This window comes from Thunnus thynnus, chromosome 6, assembly GCF_963924715.1.
Source record: "Thunnus thynnus chromosome 6, fThuThy2.1, whole genome shotgun sequence".
NCBI lineage: Eukaryota > Metazoa > Chordata > Actinopteri > Scombriformes > Scombridae > Thunnus > Thunnus thynnus.
In genome coordinates, this window is record NC_089522.1 from 12556534 (window position 1) to 12575776 (window position 19243).

The following is a 19243-nucleotide window of genomic DNA, read 5'->3' on the forward strand; positions in this document are numbered from 1 at the left end:
GAAAAAAAAACCCAAGGCCTCCTCTACAGAGACAAGTAGCTTCCTTTATTTGCCAAAACTTACAAATCCCAGAGATATTTTACAGTGATACAATGATGTTGAGTTTATGTTCAATACTTTAAATATGAAATAAACAGATTTAATACATTCAGTCAAATTTTTATAATTATATAAACATTCATGTCTCCATAAACATGTGACAATACATTTCATTGTATTTTTAGTCAATGAAAAAACTACAGATATTTTTGTATGATATCAGTAATAATATCGGAGAACAAGAGAGGAGATAAGATCAAAGTGGAAGACATGCAGAATGTTTCTGGGTCAGATGGAAGCTCAAGATGAAAGTATCTCTTATAGCAAACTACTGTATCACACTTCAGGATCATCTTAAGTATCAAAACTATGAAGTCAAAACAACAACAGTGAATAAAAAAAGACTGCTGGTGCTTTTAAAGGCATCTGTTGTGTGAATGAGAGGGAAAAATCCAAGGCACTCTGAGTCTTGAGGTACAATAAAATGCCTTTAATATAACATGGCTGAACCCAGCGCAGTGGATTTTTTCCTCTTGTTTGCACCCTTGATTCCAAATCTTCCACTGAGTGTGTGTGTTTTTTTTTAAATAACACTTTTACTTTTTGTTCACTAAGCAAAGACACATTCCAGTGTTTTCTGTCTTTGAAGTTGCCTCTTTTCTGTGTTTTCATATTTAGCTGAAAGGTAATTCTCCTCTGCAAGTTTCACCTGTTTTGTCCAAACTGTGTGTGTATGTATTTGTTTGTGTCTCTCTGTCGGTGGTAGACGAGAGATCCAGAGGCTCCAGGATGATGGGGAAGAGCTTTTACACAGTCTCAGAGTCTCTCAGAGTGGTTTTAACCATCAGAATGATGTTAGAGTTGTTAAAGATCTTACTGCCATGTTGGCCTGTGAAGAAAGAACAGATGAGGAGCTGGAAGAAGAAAAAGGCGAAGTAGCATCTTAACAGGTGAAGTCTGTTTTCCAGAAGACCATTGACAGAGTGCTGCATGATGAATTCCTCCTGGTTTTCTTACCACAGTTGACCCTACTTGTTGGCTTTGTTTTCAGATTTTGGAATGGGAGAGGAAGTTGGCAGGACAGAGTGGGGGAACTGCACACCGCAGTTGTAAATCTGATAACAGCTGCTTGCTAAAAACCACCTGCTCAATGGAAAACAAACTGGACAGGGTTAGTGTTACCCAGAGAATCCCCTTGATCATAAATTCAAATTAGATTTTCATATTTTTCAAAAAAATTTTTTAGTTGACCCTCATATTCACAGTTTCTGGGGTTTGTTTTGTGTGTGTGTGTCTGTGTGTGTGTGTGTAAAACACCTGTTATTGTTATTATTATTATCGAACATATGTTTTATTCTAGGGTTGCAAACGCTTCAATCAGCTGATGACCAGGAATGGACAGTTGAGGGAGGATCTGAAGATACTGCAGGAGGAGAAGAAACACTTCCTACGCGTTAAATCTCATCTAGAAAATGTAGGTTCAGTTAATAACAGCCAGCTACTAAATTTGCATTTTGCTGCTGCTGCATTTTACAATGTGTGTAGAAAGTAGGAGGATATCAAGGAAGGAGTGCCAGAATGATGCTTCCATCCCTCTTGCTTGTCAATCTTCTTTGAATTACACACATAAAAATAATTAAATTAGTTTACAACAAAACATTTAACACTTTCCCTAAAGATAAAGACTTTTGGGAATAGTGTCCAAAAAAAGTTGTCTGTTGACCGTCTGATGTGAATTCTCCTTTAAAGGGGGATTATCGGGGAAATACTGAGACTCTTGACAGTTAACTGTGTGTTATCTCACCCAGGAGCTGCATGCAATTCACAAGGACGTTTGTAAACTGAGTTCTGAGTGCACTGAAGCCTTCAATACCAGGTGAACCATTCTGCAGTAATAAATCATAATATAAATCTAGTTAGGTTAGAGTGCATATTCATATTTCTACTCATCAGGTACAGATGATGGATTTCAACTGTGACAAATAAAGTTGTTTACAAAGAATCAGTTGCACTCACATTCAGCTCTTTTAATAACAAATGTTAGAGGCTGGATCACCACTAGCTGATTGTCAGCATGGAGGACATTACTGAGTACTTGACAACAAAAACAGAAATACATGACAGTCAAGTTCATTTTCAAGTGTTTGCTCAATTTTTACTATTACTATTCTTAGCTTAGATGAAGTACAGTTTAACTGCTCATTGTGTTGTATATTTATGGCGACACCTAGTGTAAAGATCCAGGAAAAACAGAGGATGCTGAGTGACCAGAATGATAAGGAAGTAGCTCTGTACATGAAAACTGGAGCGAGAAATCTCCCATTACTCCAACTGAGAGGCTTTTCTGTACATAAAGGCTATGTGGCCTCAATGAACCTCATATTTCAATGTGCCCCAAACTGAAATGGATCTAAATGCCTTAAATGGACTAAAAATTGATTGTATGAATGGTGAATAGTCTTCAAAAGACAAAATACAGCCTCTCAGCTCTTCTTTATCGTATTACTTGAATATCTGATAATTTCCCAGGTGTGTGAGTTCTATTTAGGGTGTATTTTACCTTTAACCATGTAACAAGTTCCGATGTTTAAACTAGGAAGCAGGAGTTTACGAGGAGCCCTGAACGCAGCACAAGTGCATGGTGCAGCAGGGGGCGTCAGGCAGCTGTCTGACTGCTTTGTGACTGTTTTTATTGTTCGAGGAAGTGAAGCTTTCCACGATTGTAGCCGATTCTTGAGTTGTAGTCGTTTATTCAGTGGACTTCTGTTTTTGAAGTCGTATCTGAACAAAACTAGACCAACGTGGAAGACCGTCGTATGGGACAAAATAGGTACAGAGCCAGCCATGACATTAAGTGACAGATCTTATTTACCAGACGAATGTTTGGTTTATACATTTTATTAAGCTCTCATACTGTGTCTGTTAAGGTCTTTAACCAGCTCATTTGTAAGGAAAGAGAAATGTTAACATGGTAAATATTTCAGTTTATAATCAATATCTGGAGATGTGGTTAATGATAACTCAGATAATAGAGGTGTGGTGTCTCTGACAAAGACTGTGGAGGTGATCACATATGACTGTTTATCAGGCACTGAGAACAAGAGTCTGAAAGCTTCGGTTTGTGTCAAAGTTCACAGGGTGTCAGCATGACTTCCTCTGTCCGTGTCATCGTGGTGGGAGCTGGCAGTCGAGGGGAGATCTACTCCCAGTTTGCCTCCATCCACCCTGAACGCATGAAGGTCAGTGCAGCCTGCATTTAACAAGGAGGAGATTCAGTAACACAGTTATCATCGTGGATTGTTTTCTTCATTGACTGCATTGATAAAATTCCTGTCAGCCAAGTCATCTATGATGAGATGAGATACCCATGAAAATAAAAACATATACATTGTAATAGAAAAGTACAATCATGTCCTTTAATTAATGTTGTTCAATTAAAATAGTCCCTCAACTGCTTTAACTTACATAAAGGATTTTGGTTTCTGTTTCCACTGCTGCCTAAATGTCATCATTGTCCAGGTATTAAGTTGTAATGATTGACAGACACATTAACTCAGCTTCACTATTTCAGGTTGTTGCAGTAGCTGATCCCAGAAAATTTGCTCGCACGAAACTTCAACAGCAACACAAAATTGTAGATGAAAACATATTTGAAGGTGAGCATTAAAAGAAGTAAAAACAGCATTTAAATAGTTTATAATTATCTGCCTCATAATAAGTTATTTAATGCTCTTGTTTCAAATCAGACTGGCACAGTATCGTTGAAAGAGAGAAGTTTGCAGATGCTGTGTTGATTTGTACTCCAGACCGCCTTCATAAGGTAAATATATTTACATATATTCTGTATGTGTTTTGTCGTTTGTGTTTTCACACACTTATTGGTCTGAAATATTTGTTCTGTGGAAAATCAGTCAATTAAACTAGTTTATGTTCATCAGGAACCTGCGGTGGCCTTTGCAAAGAAGGGCTACCATGTACTGCTGGAGAAACCAATGGCAGTGAGTGTAAATAATTATAAACATAATGTATGACGTTCACTTTGATATTGGTGTTATTGATCATACAGATTGATTTTGTGTTTTAATTCATGAGGCAAAAAATTCTTCCAAGTACATTGCAAATTTCAGAAAAGATACTATTTCATCCTTCAGTGTCTGTTTGTAAAATACTAAAACTCTTTCTACGTTTGCATTTGCACATTAATGTTTTCCATGACTTTAGACGACTGCTGAAGACTGCACAGCGATCGTGGAGGCTTGTGTGCAGAGTGGTGTGATGCTATCGGTGGGTCATGTTCTCCGCTATGATCCCGTCATCCACAAGATTAAGGTGAACAGGGGTCAGGGCTCTGGGGTTGAAGATCTCAGTCTGGGTTCTTGTGAAAGAGTTAGGATTATTGATCCCTAATTCAAATCAGCAACACACTCACAGCATCAGCAGTATCCAGATCAGCTGATCATCCCACAAATAAAGCTCTCCAGTTTGTTTGACTTGAGTTTTGTTTAGTTGTATTTCTATTGGGAGTAGCAGCACCTCTTGTACATGAAAATGCTAAATTGTCTTTACTTGTGATGAATCAAACCATCAATAGAGTTGATTAAAGTCACTTCTGAAGATCTGATAACTGTAAACCTGAAACTGAATTTTAAGCAGGAAAAGCTAATTATAGTTTTGTTTTTTTTTCTAGGAGCTGATAGATGCTGGTGTTATTGGTGATGTGATCCATATTCAGCACCTTGAGCCGGTAAGAATAGAAATAAAATAATATTGTAAATCGTCAGAGCTCCTTATTTAACTCTTTAATATAACTGTAACATATTGTTGCTTTTGTTCATGAATTTAAATCATTAGTTTTGTCATATTATTTTTCTTTTCTTCATGCAGTTCAAACTGATGCACACATATATTTTACCTCTTGTTCCAGGTTGGATTTTATCACTTCGCCCACTCATTTGTTCGAGGAAACTGGAGGAATGAAGCAGAGAGCTCTTTTGCTCTTTTGGCCAAATCATGTCATGACATCGACCTCATACATCACTGGGCCGGAGGACGCAGGTAAACAAACAAACAGCTGTTAATGATCAACTCCAAGCTCGCCTGATGTTTAGAAGTAAGATGCAGTTAACACTTAAATACTGAAATAAGACGGTTGATCAGCTGTGTGACATCAAGAATATTTATTTGTCGATGCCTCTATCCAAACAGAGCCAGCAGAAACTAGACCCCTTACCCAGTCTCTGCCTCGTCAGTGGACGTGGTTGTTTGCTGTGTGTTTTGTTTTTCTTAATATGAATCATTAACATCACAGTTTGTACTTGGCAGGTGTGTGAAAATGTCATCATTTGGATCCGTCAGCCACTTCCACAAAGACAACAAGGTGTGTAGTCTGTTCACTTTATGTGGCCCAAAACAAAGAAATCACCTTTATCACAAAGGAAATAAGCAGCCACTGCAGATAAGAACAAACTGGTTGTTGATTGTGTTTATTTTGTGTTCTCTGCATTATTTCTAACAGAAATCTCCACACACACTGAGCATGAATATAAAATGTAACATTTCTAGTTTATCTTGATCAGCCAACAGGTGCTGCAGATCGCTGTCTGGATTGTTCAGTAGAAGCAGTCTGTCCTTACTCAGCACGCAAAATCTACCTGGACAGAGTGAAACAGGTGAACATCTCAACACATTATTTACACCAATTATCTTTAGAACTTGACCGCAGGTTGAAAATTGTGCTTTGCTTGCTTTACAAACTGTGTGTGTGTGTGTTTATGTGTGCTAGGGTCACACCGGCTGGCCCGTATCAGTCATATGTCCGAGCTCGTTCCCAGACATCGAGTCAGTAACTGAGGCACTGAGGACTGGACCGTATGGCCGCTGTGTCTACGAGTGTGACAATGATGTCTGCAGTAACCAGGTTAGAAAACACATTTGTAGACTGAGAGAGCAACAAGAGTTTGAGGCTGGTTCTCAATCTCCACGGCACAGCGTACTGTCACTTTCTAACCCGTTAACTTTTGTTTTTGCTTAAAAACACGTTTAACTCAAATTCCATCAGAGATGCACCAGTATCCATGGTGATATCAGACATAAGGTCAAATAAAGTAGGTAGTATTATTATTTTTTGTATGTATTTGGTGGTTTTCACATGAAAGAGTGAAGATGTGGCCTCGTTGACGTCTCCATTATATTTACCAAATCATCTGAGATGCTGTCTAGAAGCAGCTGATTACTGTGTGGCATTACTGAAATACACAGGCTGTATTGGTTTGTTACAGCTGTTTAAAATCTTAACACATCTGCACTTTTGTTGTCTTGTCTTGTTTATCTTCTCGTTCAGGTCGTTAACATGGAGTTTGAAGGGGGTCTGACAGCAGCCTTTTCCATGGTGGCGTTCACTGAGGAGATATGCAAGAGGAAAACAACTATGTATGGCAGCAAGGTAGGACTGTGAGGAATGTGGACAGAAGAAACAGAAAGAGGGAGGAAGTGCTAATACTTGAGCTACAAGAGGTTCTGCAAAGAAAGAAAATCTACATGAAGAAGATGAAGATGTCAAGTATTAGCTCACATGAAGCAAAGTCATTGTGCCCAATCAAAAGTGTTTGTAGACAGGTGATAATGAAAAAAAATTAAATATCACAGTAGTGTTGACTACACACACTAACTGGCCAAAAGTATGTGGACATCCAAACACAGTCGTATATTGAACATGTCTTTCCAAAACCACCACTATGACTCTGCTGCTGTAACATAACAGGCTTCACTCTTCAGGGAAAACTTTTCACAGGATTTTGGAGATTTGCTCCCATTCAGCCACAAGACATTAGTGAGGTCGGGGACTGATGTTGGGCGTTAAGGTCTGGCTCACAGTCATTGTTCCACATCATCTCAAAGGTGTTCAGCAGCTCTGCCGGTCAAGTTTCTCTACATCAGACTCCGAAAACCATTTCCTCATGGATCTCACTTTGAGCTTGTAGCATCGTCATTCTGATTTCCTCAAACTGCCACAAAGCTGAATGTACACTGTTGTCTAAAATATAACTGTAAGCTGAAGCTGCAGAGCTTTAACGATGCTTCTAAGATGGATGCATCAGCTAAATGCTGCTGTCTTTACAGGGGGAGCTGTCATATGAGGGCCATGAGATCCGTGTCTTTGACTTTCTGACCCAGAAATCCACAAAACACACAGCACGCAATAACGCTCCCGGGCATTTTGGCATGAGTGGACACGGTGGAGCAGACTACCACCTTATGGAGGCCTTTATCTCTGCTGTAGCGGTGAGAGCTTATAAATGCACATTAGTTTTTATTAATACAGAGTTTCCTGTGGAGCTCATTTGGTTGTTTCAATATTTGAACAGCTTTCATTTGAATCTTTATCTTTTGTGGACAGTTGAGTTGAATTTGTAGTTGTAGAAGTTCGGCCACATTAAGGAATAACGACATATAACAAAGACGCTGTATTTACATTTGTGTAACTGTTGCAGAGGTACTAACACTAAATTAATGTTAAAGATTTGGAAACTGTGATGGTTGATTAATCGTGTGTGTGTGTGTGTGTGTGCAGAACAACAATCCATCTCTGATCCGCTCGGGTCCTGAGGAGACGCTGCTGAGCCATTTGCTGGTGTTTGAAGCGGAGCGTTCACGACTGGAGAGCAGGGTGGTTTACTGTGGTGACACAAGTCAGAGCTAGAAGACTAAAAATCATTTAATCTCATCTTAAAAGCAAACACTATAATGATCTGAATGATTAATGAAACAATTCGACTGACGAATGAAAGGCCAAATCTTGAAGTTTAATTCACATTGCTCAGGGATTTTAATTGTGTATTTATAATCTGTGTTTATGAATGAATGAGTGAATCTGTTCAGTTTTTAAATTATATATGTACTATGTCATCATTATGTGTTTGTTAATTTGTGATGTTTTCTTGATAAGAAGTGTTCATGTAACAGACTCATGATCTCCACTGAAAAATGTGAATCTGTTAAATTAAAATTGTCTTTGATTATAATTTGCTCTTAATGTCTCTTAATGTGATCTCACAGCTGCTGTGGTCAGGTTGACAGTTGGGGGGTTTATCCCCAGGAGCCGCCCAGCAATGACACTGTCGGTGTCCTGGAAGTGAGAAAGTACAGTAATATACACAAGCAATGGATCATTTCATCAGTTACTGGGGTTTCTTCACATTGCTTGTTTCATCCAAAAGCTAAAAAGATATTCAGTTTATCATCACATAAGACAGTCAGAAAGCAAAAAATCCTGCTTACTAGCTGCAGCTGGAGCTAGGCCAAAATGATTGAAATGATCAATCAATCATCAACATTGTCGCTGGTAGATTTTGTCGATCGATTAATTGTTTCAGTTCAAAAGTCAACAGTTACAAGACTGATCTTATTTATCTAATAAGATTAAAATAAGATGAAACTCATAATCTAAAAGTGAAATAAGCCATTTACTCTCCTTGTCTATTCTTATTAATTTAATGACAGGTGATGACAGGTGCTCTACTTTTGTTTGCAGAGTGTTATCCAGACTACAGCTTCAGTTGCTGCCCAACATAGTAGAGATTTACATCAATTAACAACACAAGCCTTTACAGCCTGCCTTTGATTCTGGTCATATTCTCTAAACCTATATGCGTAATTCTAAAGGTAACAACAGAAAAATATCCATGTTTTTGTCCTCTATGCCAAGCGTTTATCACCAAAGCATTAACATCTTTTAAACACAAGGTGTCACTATTAGAAGTCAAAACATTTGGTCTGAAAACATGACTGGAGGAGCTGCCATCTGCTGAGTGAAACAACGTCTGTGATTTAGGACAAGCAGACCTCAAAATGCTGAGGAGTATCACAGCAATAATGAGGAAAAGGTTTAACGACCACATGGAAAAGGCTTCCAACAACTGTCCACAAGAGAAAGCTGGTAGAGCCAAGTAGCTTTGGCATAAAAGCCAATAAGTAGACATGCAACAGTTTTCTACACATCTTAGACAGATAGCAAGAGACTGTGATTTTCAAGCAGATACAGATAACCAGATAAGGGTGCAACTCTGTGTAAGTGTATGTCAGAATATGTGCACAGAAAATTACTGGAGGAAGGGCATGGACTAACACTCGCCTCACAGTGTGTAAGAATTGAGGAACAGATGGCCGCTATGTCTATGAATGGAGAAAAGAGGGAGACAGAAACTGTTCATCATTTTACACAAAAAGGAGGGAAGCACATGAAAACGAAAGGAAAGATAATGGATAAAGAAGAGGGCAAAACAGAGAGAAAAAAATATAGATGTGGTTACACTGATCATATGGGAGAGGATCCCAAATGCCCTGCACACAGACATGTCACAAGTGTAATGGAAAAGACCATTTCTCAAAAATGTGCCACACAAAAGGATAAAAAAAAACAATGTGAACATTGTTGAGGTAGAACAAAAAGATTTTATATTTATTGTAAAAGAGGATGAAATATCAGAGAGACTTAACTTTTGTGTGGGGGGCGTAGACTTGAAAATGTTAGTAGATTCAGGTGCTACAAGTGATGTGATGAGAGAAAATGTATGAGACAGACTGAAGGCAGTAAAGATAAAATGCTATTCATATGTGCCAAAAGAACAGAGAAATTTGTACCCATATTCATCCAGTCAGTCACTGCCAGTCAAGAGGGCATTCAAGTATAAAATCATAATTGGTAACAGGACTCATCAGGCAGAATTAATTGTTGTTAAAGGCGATGGTGAACCACTCCTTGGGAAAAAGACAGCCATGAAGCTAGGAGTTCTGAAAACGGGTGAAAATGTCTCAGCTGTTACAGACATTAAATATAGACTCCAGCAGCAATACACAAATGGAGTGGGAAAGTTGAACACCAAGCAGATTAGCCTATACATCAACCTAAAGGTGAAACCTGTGGCCCAGCCACTCAGAGACATACCATACAACCTCCAGGAGGCTGTGGAGGAAAAGATAAAAGAACTGGTGGACATGGACATTGCAGAACGTGTTGAGGGCACCACCCCCTGGGTGAACCAAGTGGTTGTACTCCCAAAACTGACTGAAGAAGTTGGTAAATGGAGCAGTTGCTAAAAAAAGTTGTCATTGCGTGATGACGTAAAACTGTCATTATGTAGAGTGACAGTTTCTACTCAAATGGACTGTCCATCTTGACGAAAACTATGATTTGAAATTTTTTAGTTTAGATTTGTTTGTTTATCACATATTTTTACTTGTAAAAGTAATATAACACAACACATTTTTTATGATCAGATATTTTTTTATTTTTAAACACGATACATTGAATTATTGAACAATTATTTTCTTATCAACTAGTAAAACTACACATTCTGAACAATTATAGTTTAAGCACTGTATTGGCCAAAAAACAATTGACTGCTGCTGCCTGTGCCTGTCTATTGAGCTGAGACGTCACTACCGCTGACGTCACTCACAATGCACTTTTGCAGCCAGGCAGGCAGACCATGTGTTGTGACAGAGAAATCCTTTTTGTGTCATTTAGAGGGAAAATATGCATAATAAATACATTTTAAAAGTAGCTAAATTTGTTGCTAGGTGCTTTTTGAAAAAAAAAAGTTGCCATGGTAGTCTAAAAAGTTGCTAATTCTAGCAACAAAATTGCTAAGTTGGCATCACTGCCAGTTGTTAGTATTGTTTCCTTGGCAATGTGTGTCCATGGATTTGAGCACACAGGGAGGGCTGTATTTGTTTGGGTGTTGAGTTCAAATATCAACAATCTTTCTCCAGAATGACTGACTTCACCTTTATCTGTGTTTATGCTAAGTCTGCCGCCATACAACAGTATTTCTAATAGCTCTATACTGTCTTAAATGTTATTTCATAGTCCTGCCTGACAAACTACTGACCAGTGAAAACTCCCCTTTCTTCTGGAGCGCCAGAGCAAGGAGCTGGCGGAGATGTCGGCTCAGGAGGACCTTGGAGAGATGGGCTTGAGCAGCCCCAGTGAACAGATGGTTTACTTGCTGGTGGAGACGACACTGTTGGAGAGGCTGGAAGCTGCTGTGAGGAGGCTGGACAGACAGAGCCTCCCTGACAACTGGAGGGAGGTCCACCTCCAGGTAAAGGACTGACCTACATCAGAATATCCTTGAAAGGAAAGGCAATGTGAATATAGTAAATGCTGTGGTGTAGTTAATTTTCATCATTTGAACTGCCTCTACCATATTAAATAATGAATTTACAGTCTCTGGTAATACTTCATTTTCAAATGAACCTGTTCCAAAGGCTTCATGTGTAGTGAACTGTAATGATTAACCATCCTAAGCAAATGCAGAAACCACATAAACTTGTTGAGGTGAGTCTCTGTCTCTTCTTTGTGCTGCTGGTGGAAGACATCGGGGTGTTGCCTCCCTCCTCCTTTTCTTTTAACTTTTAATGATAACTCATTTATTGTCTAGTGTGATTCTGCACACACTGGTCTTTCCTCTCAGCAGGGTTCATCCCAGAGTCCATGGAAGAAGCTGTTTGGGCTGCGCAGGTCTGGTCAGAGCAAACACAATATTACCCCTGTAGGTTCCCACCTCACAGCTTATACTGACATAACTAACACAGGTGTTGTGATAAAAAGCCAAACAGGGGCATCACTGGCTTGTTTCAGAGTGGCACTACTTTTTAAAATAACAAGCTGACGATGTGCACATGACCGCTATGACTGCTGAAATACAAGTTATTAATTTATTTGCCCTCACTTCTCTCTAGGCCCGCACTGATGATGAGTCTCACCTTCAAACTGCATGTCTCTGACAACAGCATGCTGGGTCACTTGCATCTCCAAGTCTAACTTGCAATATTTTCACCAGCTGTACTACTCCCACTTTAATCATCCATGCATGATTCTTTGACATTGTATGTTCTCCATTGAATGTTCTCTCAATTCAAATAGAATAAAATAGAAACCAGTTTTACTATACAATAAAATTCTTACCAGGTTTTCCTCTCACATAGAAAGTTAATGTTAAAAGGAGTAATAATGTTAAACCTTAACCATCAGTGTGCGAAGATAAATCATGGTACATCAAAAGATTTTAGATACTTCAAATCGACCTCAAAAATATAGACTTCACCTCAATTCAACTTATAATTGCATTGTGTTCCCCTTTCACCGTGTATGAAGCACTTAAGGGACAGCAGACAGGAGAGGTTGGCTCTGCTAGAAGCTCGTTTGATTGAGGAGGACTGGAGGAAACAGCTGGAGGTGGACCTCAGTGCTGCCCAGGCCGCACTTAAAAAAGACAAGGAGGTAAACACCACATATATCTAATGCTTCATCTGACTGTGCAGAAAGAATAATAACACCACAGATACACAAGGGTGTGCAATTAAATTTATAGTTCAAGAAGTTTAGTTCTGAAGCTTTTTGTCATATTATTAAAAATAAAAATATTTACTGGAAACACACGTGCAACTAAAACAGGAATGGAAAAAAGGAAGTAGTGCCATGCGTGTTAATTGTCAATTTTAACCTGTCACAAACCACATATTTTCTTTAACAGCACAAACTTTCTTCACTCTCAACACATACAAGGCTTTGCAGATTGGCGAGCGAGAGCTGAAGAAGCTGAGACTCGAGGTCAACAGCCTTCAGACTGAATGCCAACAAGGGAAAACACTGATCAAGAGCCTCAACCAAGTCAAGGGGGAGAAAGCCATTCTGGAGGAAAAGGTTTGTTAATTTTGTCCACTGACACATTGCATAAGTCTTTTTAAACATGATGTAACTTGAATGATTATAAAATACAGGAAATATTTAAAGAGATAAAAATTAGGTTTTAGTGGAAATAGTGCAAAGTAGACATTAACATTAATAAGCAAAAACATGTCCACTTCCATTGTTTACTTAAATTAAGTGTTTATAAAAAAGAAAAAAATAGTCTTAAAATGTGAACATAATATAATATATATGTATATTCAGTGTTAATCAAGGAAAATTGACTTGACAACATAAAAATATGTCAACATTAATTTACAGCATATGTAAAGGATTTGCCAAAACTTGCATCATATTGAAATTTACACCATTAAAATGAATTTCTGTCTTTGACTCTCTGTCTGCCAGGTAGCCCAGATGGAGCGCGCCCACCGCCAACTCCAGAGTGAGGCAGAGCACTACAAGGACAGTAACCAGACCCAGGAGGACCTGCGGGAAAACCGGTTGCAGGTTGACCAGCTACAGGAGCAGGCTGACCGGCTAACCATGGAACTCAGCAGCCTCCAGACAGCACACAACAGACTGAGGTTGTTGTCAGTTTAGACTTCACAGTGCTCAGAGTATCATGCAGTTGTATTTTTGAAACATGTGGGTTGAAATAGAGATGGAGCAGAGCTGGGAGAGACATGATAGCACTGCTGCAGCTGGTACTTCTATCTTGTTTCTTGGCCGGTCACAAGATAGGACTGGCATGCTGGAGCTTACCTGTTTTGCATACGTGTGCATACTTTGCAGGGATGAAATGGTTTCTGAGCGGCTGCAGACTGCTGAGCTCCAGGCCAAACTGAGCAACAGTCTCCAGGAGAAGTTGGCGGCTGAGGGGGAAAGAGAGAGACTGGAGCTCGAGGTACAGCGCCTCAAGGGGCAGATCCAGTGGCATCAAGAGCAGCTCTCCTCGACAAAGGAAGCACTTAGTAACAACCAGAAATCTGAATTGCTCACAACTCACATAGAGTGTAGGCTTAGTCCAGTGGAGAGGACTAAGGATGAGTGCCTGGATCAGGTAAGTGCATGTCCATCACTAGGGTAATTTCCCCACCAACTCAAAGACACTATTCTGTAGTTGATCCTAACCTTTGACCTGCTTGTAGCAGAAGGGCATTTCCTCTGCCAGAATCATATATGATTTATATACTACATGTGTGTGTTGTGTGTGTAGCTTTCATGTCTGAAGCAGGAGCTGAATCATCTGCAGACCAAGCTGGGGGAGGAGCGGCAGCTGGCCTCTCAGCACCAACTGGCTCTGCAGGCTCAGATCAATGAAGCCCAGGCACGAATCAAGGTGCATCTTATCCTAAAACATCATTAACATTCCCAAACAGTCATGCTGTTTCTGCAGCTCAATTTAAAATACCTCCTTATGTATTCACTAGGTTTAAGTTTCAGTTTATTATATGATTGGCTTTTCATTGCTTTACTCTTCATATCGTGGAAGCTTCATTGTGCATTCATACTTAAGTTAATAGCCGATTTGAATATATCACAGCCCTGTCTCTTGTTTCCCTCATTAGTCCCAGGACTTAGTGATGAGCCAGAAGTCAGAGGAGGCTAAACAGATGAAACAGGACCTGCAGAGGGCACAGAGTCTGTTCACCTCAGCAGAGAGAGAGTTGCGCTATGAGAAGGAGAAGAACATGGACCTGAAGAGACACAACACCCTGCTGGACCAGGAAAAACTGAAAGTTGGTATTTAATTACAGCACATTTGGAATTTCCTGAATGCCACTGATAGTTATCACTTAATCATCATTCTGTTTGTCACTCAGTCACCTCACTGTGAATACTAATTATTATGATGAGCAAATGTGAAACTGTAACATAAACGTTAACAGGAAAGAAAGGTGCTATACAAATAATTCTAACTGTTAGATAGTTTATAATATATTTGTTATATTGGTGTTAAACATCCTTTTCTGTGTTCATGCTCTGTTGTCTCATTCTGCTTCCTTCAGCTTTGTGCAGAGCTGAAGCAGGTTCAGACCAAGCTGGTCCAGTTGGAGCAGAGCGTCCACACTCAGGCGGCTGATTCTGAACGTCAGCAGCAAAGAATCAGGGAACTGGAGCTGGAACTGGCACGCAACTCCACAAACCGCAGCACCACCACCAGTCTGCAGGAGGACCTGCAGGCCGAGAGGGCACGGCTCATTGCTGCTGACAAGAAGGTCAGTGCCGGGGCAAGAAATCACTGCCTGGTGTTTCCATGGTTAGACTAGTTCAGCCTACTTTATGATAAAGGCCTCAGGTTTTATTCATTAGTTCTTCCTCTATGGTTTAGGTTCTACTTGAGCCCTGTCGTAGTCTTTGGTTGGAATGAAAACCTGCGTACTCAGTCCTTGTGGTTGTAGTGGTGTGGTTTCCTGTGTCTTGAAATGCTACACAGCAGATATGATATTGCAAATAGCCATTTTTTAAAATTTGCGATATGATTTCTGTCTCACTGAGTGAAGCCTGTGGCTCTATTGTGATGGCAGGTGTTGGAGCTGCAGCAGCAGCTTAAGAGTGCCCAGCACCAGCTGCGCATGGAGGAAGCTCGGGCTGGCGACAGCATCCACCTGGAGAGGGACAGCAGGGATCTGTCTAACACCTTGTCAGCCCTGAGAGCCCAGCAGCAGGAGGAGCACATCACCAGGTCACACACACTGCAGAGCTGCTGACACTGCCCAGTTTGATTTAGTTTCATCAGTAGAAAAATTGTCATAATCAACACTGCAAGTTTTCGGACATGATGCTGATTCATATTACATAGAAGTGCTTTCTCCCCCTCCCTCCATCCATCTTCTCCTTCATTCTTCCCTCAGGAAGCTGATAGAGCAGCGTGAGGAAGAGCAGCAGCAGCAGGTGCTCTCCCTGAGGCTGAAGGAGGCGTCCCTGACCAGGACAAATGCAGAGCTCAGCCACCGTGTCCAGCAGCTGGACACCCGTCTATCCATCCTGGAGGCTGAACTTAACAAGGCCAGAGAGGAGGTAACGAACAGTGTACAACAGTCGATCAGATGTCATTAGTACTGCAGGGTGTTTCCACTCCTGAAGCGTCTTTTACACTCCTACTATGTCGGTTTCACAAAGATTAGAATCAAATGTGATTCACAACTTACATCCATTGACACATTCTCAGTCTTTACTTAGCTTCTCAATGGGATCACATCTGTGCAGGTGGTTGATCTTTTTCTTTTTTTCTGCCCTGTTATAAGTTTGTATTTCCCAAGCACAAGTTCTCATCATGTATTAAACAGGAGTGTTATATGCCTTGTTTTTCCAGAGGTGTCGTGCTGACAGCTCATATCCAGAACAATGTTTATACAGTCTGGTTGAGCTCTGTCACTTAATCTATACTTCTAGTTTAAAGCTGTTCAATCAGTTGCTGCAACCCCATAAATTCCCAAAAGACCCTGCTTGTTTCGTATCTTTTTACTGTAGTCTTATGTTTTTTCAAATATGTTGTAATCATTTAGTGCTACTTGACTTTTTGTTGGAATTTGCATAAAAACATAGTCCCTACATTAAACTGCTGAAACTATGCATTGTGTATTGTGGCTTGAATTGTATTTTATAGGAGTTTTCAACAACAAAAAATAAAGAAAGTAATTTTTCCCCTGAAGCTTAAAAATGTGTTTTATCCAGTTTGAATTTAGTTTAAAACTATGTTTTGTATTTGTCCTCTAGGCGAGAGACAGTCAGACGTCGAGCCACAGACTGAAAGAGGAGCTGGCGGCCAGTCAGCAGGAATATGACAGACTGCAGGCCGAGCTGCAGCAGGTTCTCTTCCAACTGGACACACACGTCAGGTTAGACACACCCACACATGTACAGTCCATAGTATAATCTAATTAAGACACATGGAGATTTGGTTGCTTTTCCCATGCTCCTCTGCTCCTCCAACCAGGAAGTACAATGAAAAGCAGAGTCAGCACAAGACAAAGCTGCGTCAGGCCAAGCAGGTCTTTCTCAAGGCCACTACACAAAGGGACAGCACCATCCAGAGACTGGAGAACGACCTGGCGCTGGCCTCCAGCCTCTCACACAAGGTCAGGCACATGATGATGTCACTATCCAGTCATTATGTCACTGATGTTATGGAAACAGGTGTTACACTTCCTGTTTTATCAGAATGATTCCTGAGTCCCTTTAGCTTCTAAATATTCAGGAAGAGACGTTAGTGTTGTTGTAGTTTTCACAGCTTGGGGCAAGGTTGCTCAGAGCAGATGTTCTGCTTTTATAAAATGTATTGTAAAGTGTATAAAATCTAATAAATGTACTGCGCCCTACAGGAGAAGGAGAGGATCCATAAAGTGGTGGAAGAAAACGAGAAGCTTTTGGGGGAGAAGAGGGTGCTGTTGCTGAAGATAAGTGAGGCAGAGGAAATGGGCAGCAACGGCATGAGGGCCGCGTCCACAGCCCAACACAGGTATTGTATTGAATCACACTAATGAATGACTGAAATTTGTTGCTCAGATGCTTGACAGATGTTTCTTTTGAGGTGGCAGTTTGAGTATTTCTTTAAGTAGAGTACCTTTTCTTCCAAGTGGAAATCAAGTATTAGGATTGGATATCAAATCAACATACTGTATGTTAAAATGACTGAAGTGTCTCATCATTGCTGCTGTCATTGATCGGTCTCATGAATTCTAAAATTAATTGTATTTAAAGAATGAATACTATAAAATAACAGTAAGTAAGTCAGTAATTCATGGGGTTTGAATTAAGTTATTGTGTTCTACATGCCCTAGTGAAGACATATTCATATTGTGAGTAAGTGTGAACATTAATGTGTTCTAGGGTCAGTCTTTTAGAAGTGGAAAACAGACACCTACAGGATCGAACCCTGAAGCTGTCCAATCAAGTCAGTTCCTTAGAGCGCACCCTGAGGAACCAGTCGTTCTACAGCCTGGAGGTAACGCCACACACAGATCTTTATGCCTGAAGTCTTACTGGGACATGCCACCCAAAAATTCACAAGGCCAATTTTCTAAAATGGCTCTTACAACATTAGTACTGAAAGATGAAGAATTTCAAATTTAATTGTCACTGCTGATACTGAATGTTTCCAAGGTTAAAAAAGGGGCCTTCACCAAGGTTTGACCAAATGTAAAATAGGTGACATGTCCCTTCCTCTGTTGTAAAAGGAGACTTTAATGTCTGTTGATCTTTAATGGTTCAAATGCTCAACAGAATGCCAAGAAAGTGCTCCCCTCTGAAAGTCTCTGTGACGGCATCCTGCACACATCTACGTTAAGGTGAGGCAGTTTGAAGAAAGCTCACAATTTTGTTTGAAACAATTACTAAAACAATATTTGTTAGTTGTAGTTTACCTTCATTTTTGTTGTTAGAAGAAAAAAAGTGTTAGAAAGCTCTGTTATATTCTTCAAAGAATTTCCAACGTATTCACATACATGGTGTTTGACTACATTGAGTGCTTTTATGTGCATTTTCTGCCATTTCTTCCCACCTTGTTGTCACTAGTCTGACGTCAGGTTCGTGTGACCCACTGGACATCCTGGACTCAATCTGCCGTATGAAGGTTGGCGAGCATGCGGTGGTGGACGGCACTCGAGCATCTGTCTCCACACACCAGCCATCAGAGCAGGGCTACCTGAATCTCACCTCCCCATTAGTTCCTAATAACAGTGATAAGGTATGAGAGGATGAGAGGGTAGCACTACAGCATCCGCCTGCAAATATCCTTGATAAAAGACAGTAATAATAAAAAAGTTCTGCTCAGGGTGATATCTGTGTTTTGGGGGATTTGTAAAAATCAAATATTTTTTTATGACATATTTAAAAGACAGGATGTCATGATTGATTCTTAGTTTTGATTTGGAAGCTAAACATGTGGCACAATCATTTTTGTATGTATAAAGTGTGTGTCTGGGGAGTTGGTTGATTGTTTGCATCACCTCGCCAAAGCAAGTAAGAATGCTTGAAAGCCTTGTGTTGGTTTATGGGAAAGATTTTTATTATTATTTTGTATCTAATGGTACATGATAGAACAATGTACTTCACACTAGTGCAGTGAGTGTGAAGAAGACATTTCATGGGTGAGATTTGACTAGTTTAAATTGAGCACTTTATAAAAAGTTTTACTTGTTACTATTTACATTCAGGAAAATGTAGCAGTGGAATAAAACAGCGGAGTATTAATAATACGCATTTTTCCCCAGTTAAATTTATAACCCGGTGGTTTTTTCTATGAAAAAATGTCTACGATAGTGCATGTTTATGGTTTTCATTGAGTCAAAAAAAAAAACAACTTAAAACAACATCAATCGACATTTTTACAAATCCATAATGATATCAAACAGCCACCGTGTGTGAATGTCATTCATGCCCCCCAAAACACATCTCATGTCAGCAAACAGCGGCTGACCAGCACACAGTACACGTTTATTTTTTCTCTGAATCTACAAGAAGAAACTGTGACAGATTCTGAGTGATTGTTTCGGTGCCGGACTGCTG

The 19243-nt window shown here is 40.0% G+C and overlaps 2 protein-coding genes and 1 long non-coding RNA gene across 4 annotated transcripts; all 3 read left to right on the forward strand.

Annotated features, from left to right (window-relative positions):
- Window positions 1-270: 270 nt before the first annotated feature.
- LOC137185334 (uncharacterized) lies at window positions 271-1508 on the forward strand. Its single transcript, XR_010928832.1, has 3 exons — window positions 271-989; window positions 1091-1210; window positions 1400-1508. It is a non-coding gene; the product is annotated as an uncharacterized lncRNA (long non-coding RNA).
- A 1127-nt stretch (window positions 1509-2635) lies between these two features.
- On the forward strand, window positions 2636-8060 carry zgc:154075 (uncharacterized protein LOC556929 homolog). 2 transcript variants are annotated; one of them, XM_067591764.1, is made up of 14 exons: window positions 2638-2869; window positions 3170-3278; window positions 3611-3695; window positions 3786-3859; window positions 3978-4037; window positions 4261-4368; window positions 4727-4783; window positions 4964-5094; window positions 5362-5416; window positions 5616-5708; window positions 5822-5956; window positions 6380-6481; window positions 7159-7320; window positions 7610-8060. In XM_067591764.1, the coding sequence occupies exons 1-14, from the start codon at window positions 2856-2858 to the stop codon at window positions 7736-7738; spliced, it is 1314 nt and encodes a 437-aa protein (XP_067447865.1). In that variant the 5' UTR covers window positions 2638-2855; the 3' UTR covers window positions 7739-8060. The 2 variants fall into 2 exon arrangements, with proteins under 2 accessions (XP_067447866.1, XP_067447865.1); XM_067591765.1 differs by lacking the exon at window positions 7159-7320 and having other exon boundaries at window positions 2636-2869.
- A 2644-nt stretch (window positions 8061-10704) lies between these two features.
- On the forward strand, window positions 10705-18516 carry LOC137184277 (coiled-coil domain-containing protein 30-like). Its single transcript, XM_067591766.1, has 16 exons — window positions 10705-11141; window positions 12197-12322; window positions 12608-12745; window positions 13139-13317; window positions 13526-13793; window positions 13950-14072; window positions 14302-14472; window positions 14743-14952; window positions 15262-15419; window positions 15589-15754; window positions 16454-16575; window positions 16674-16815; window positions 17059-17195; window positions 17567-17681; window positions 17960-18024; window positions 18251-18516. Exons 1-16 carry the CDS (start codon window positions 10980-10982, stop codon window positions 18426-18428), a joined length of 2460 nt encoding a protein of 819 aa, XP_067447867.1. The 5' UTR covers window positions 10705-10979; the 3' UTR covers window positions 18429-18516.
- The last annotated feature ends 727 nt before the right edge of the window (window positions 18517-19243 follow it).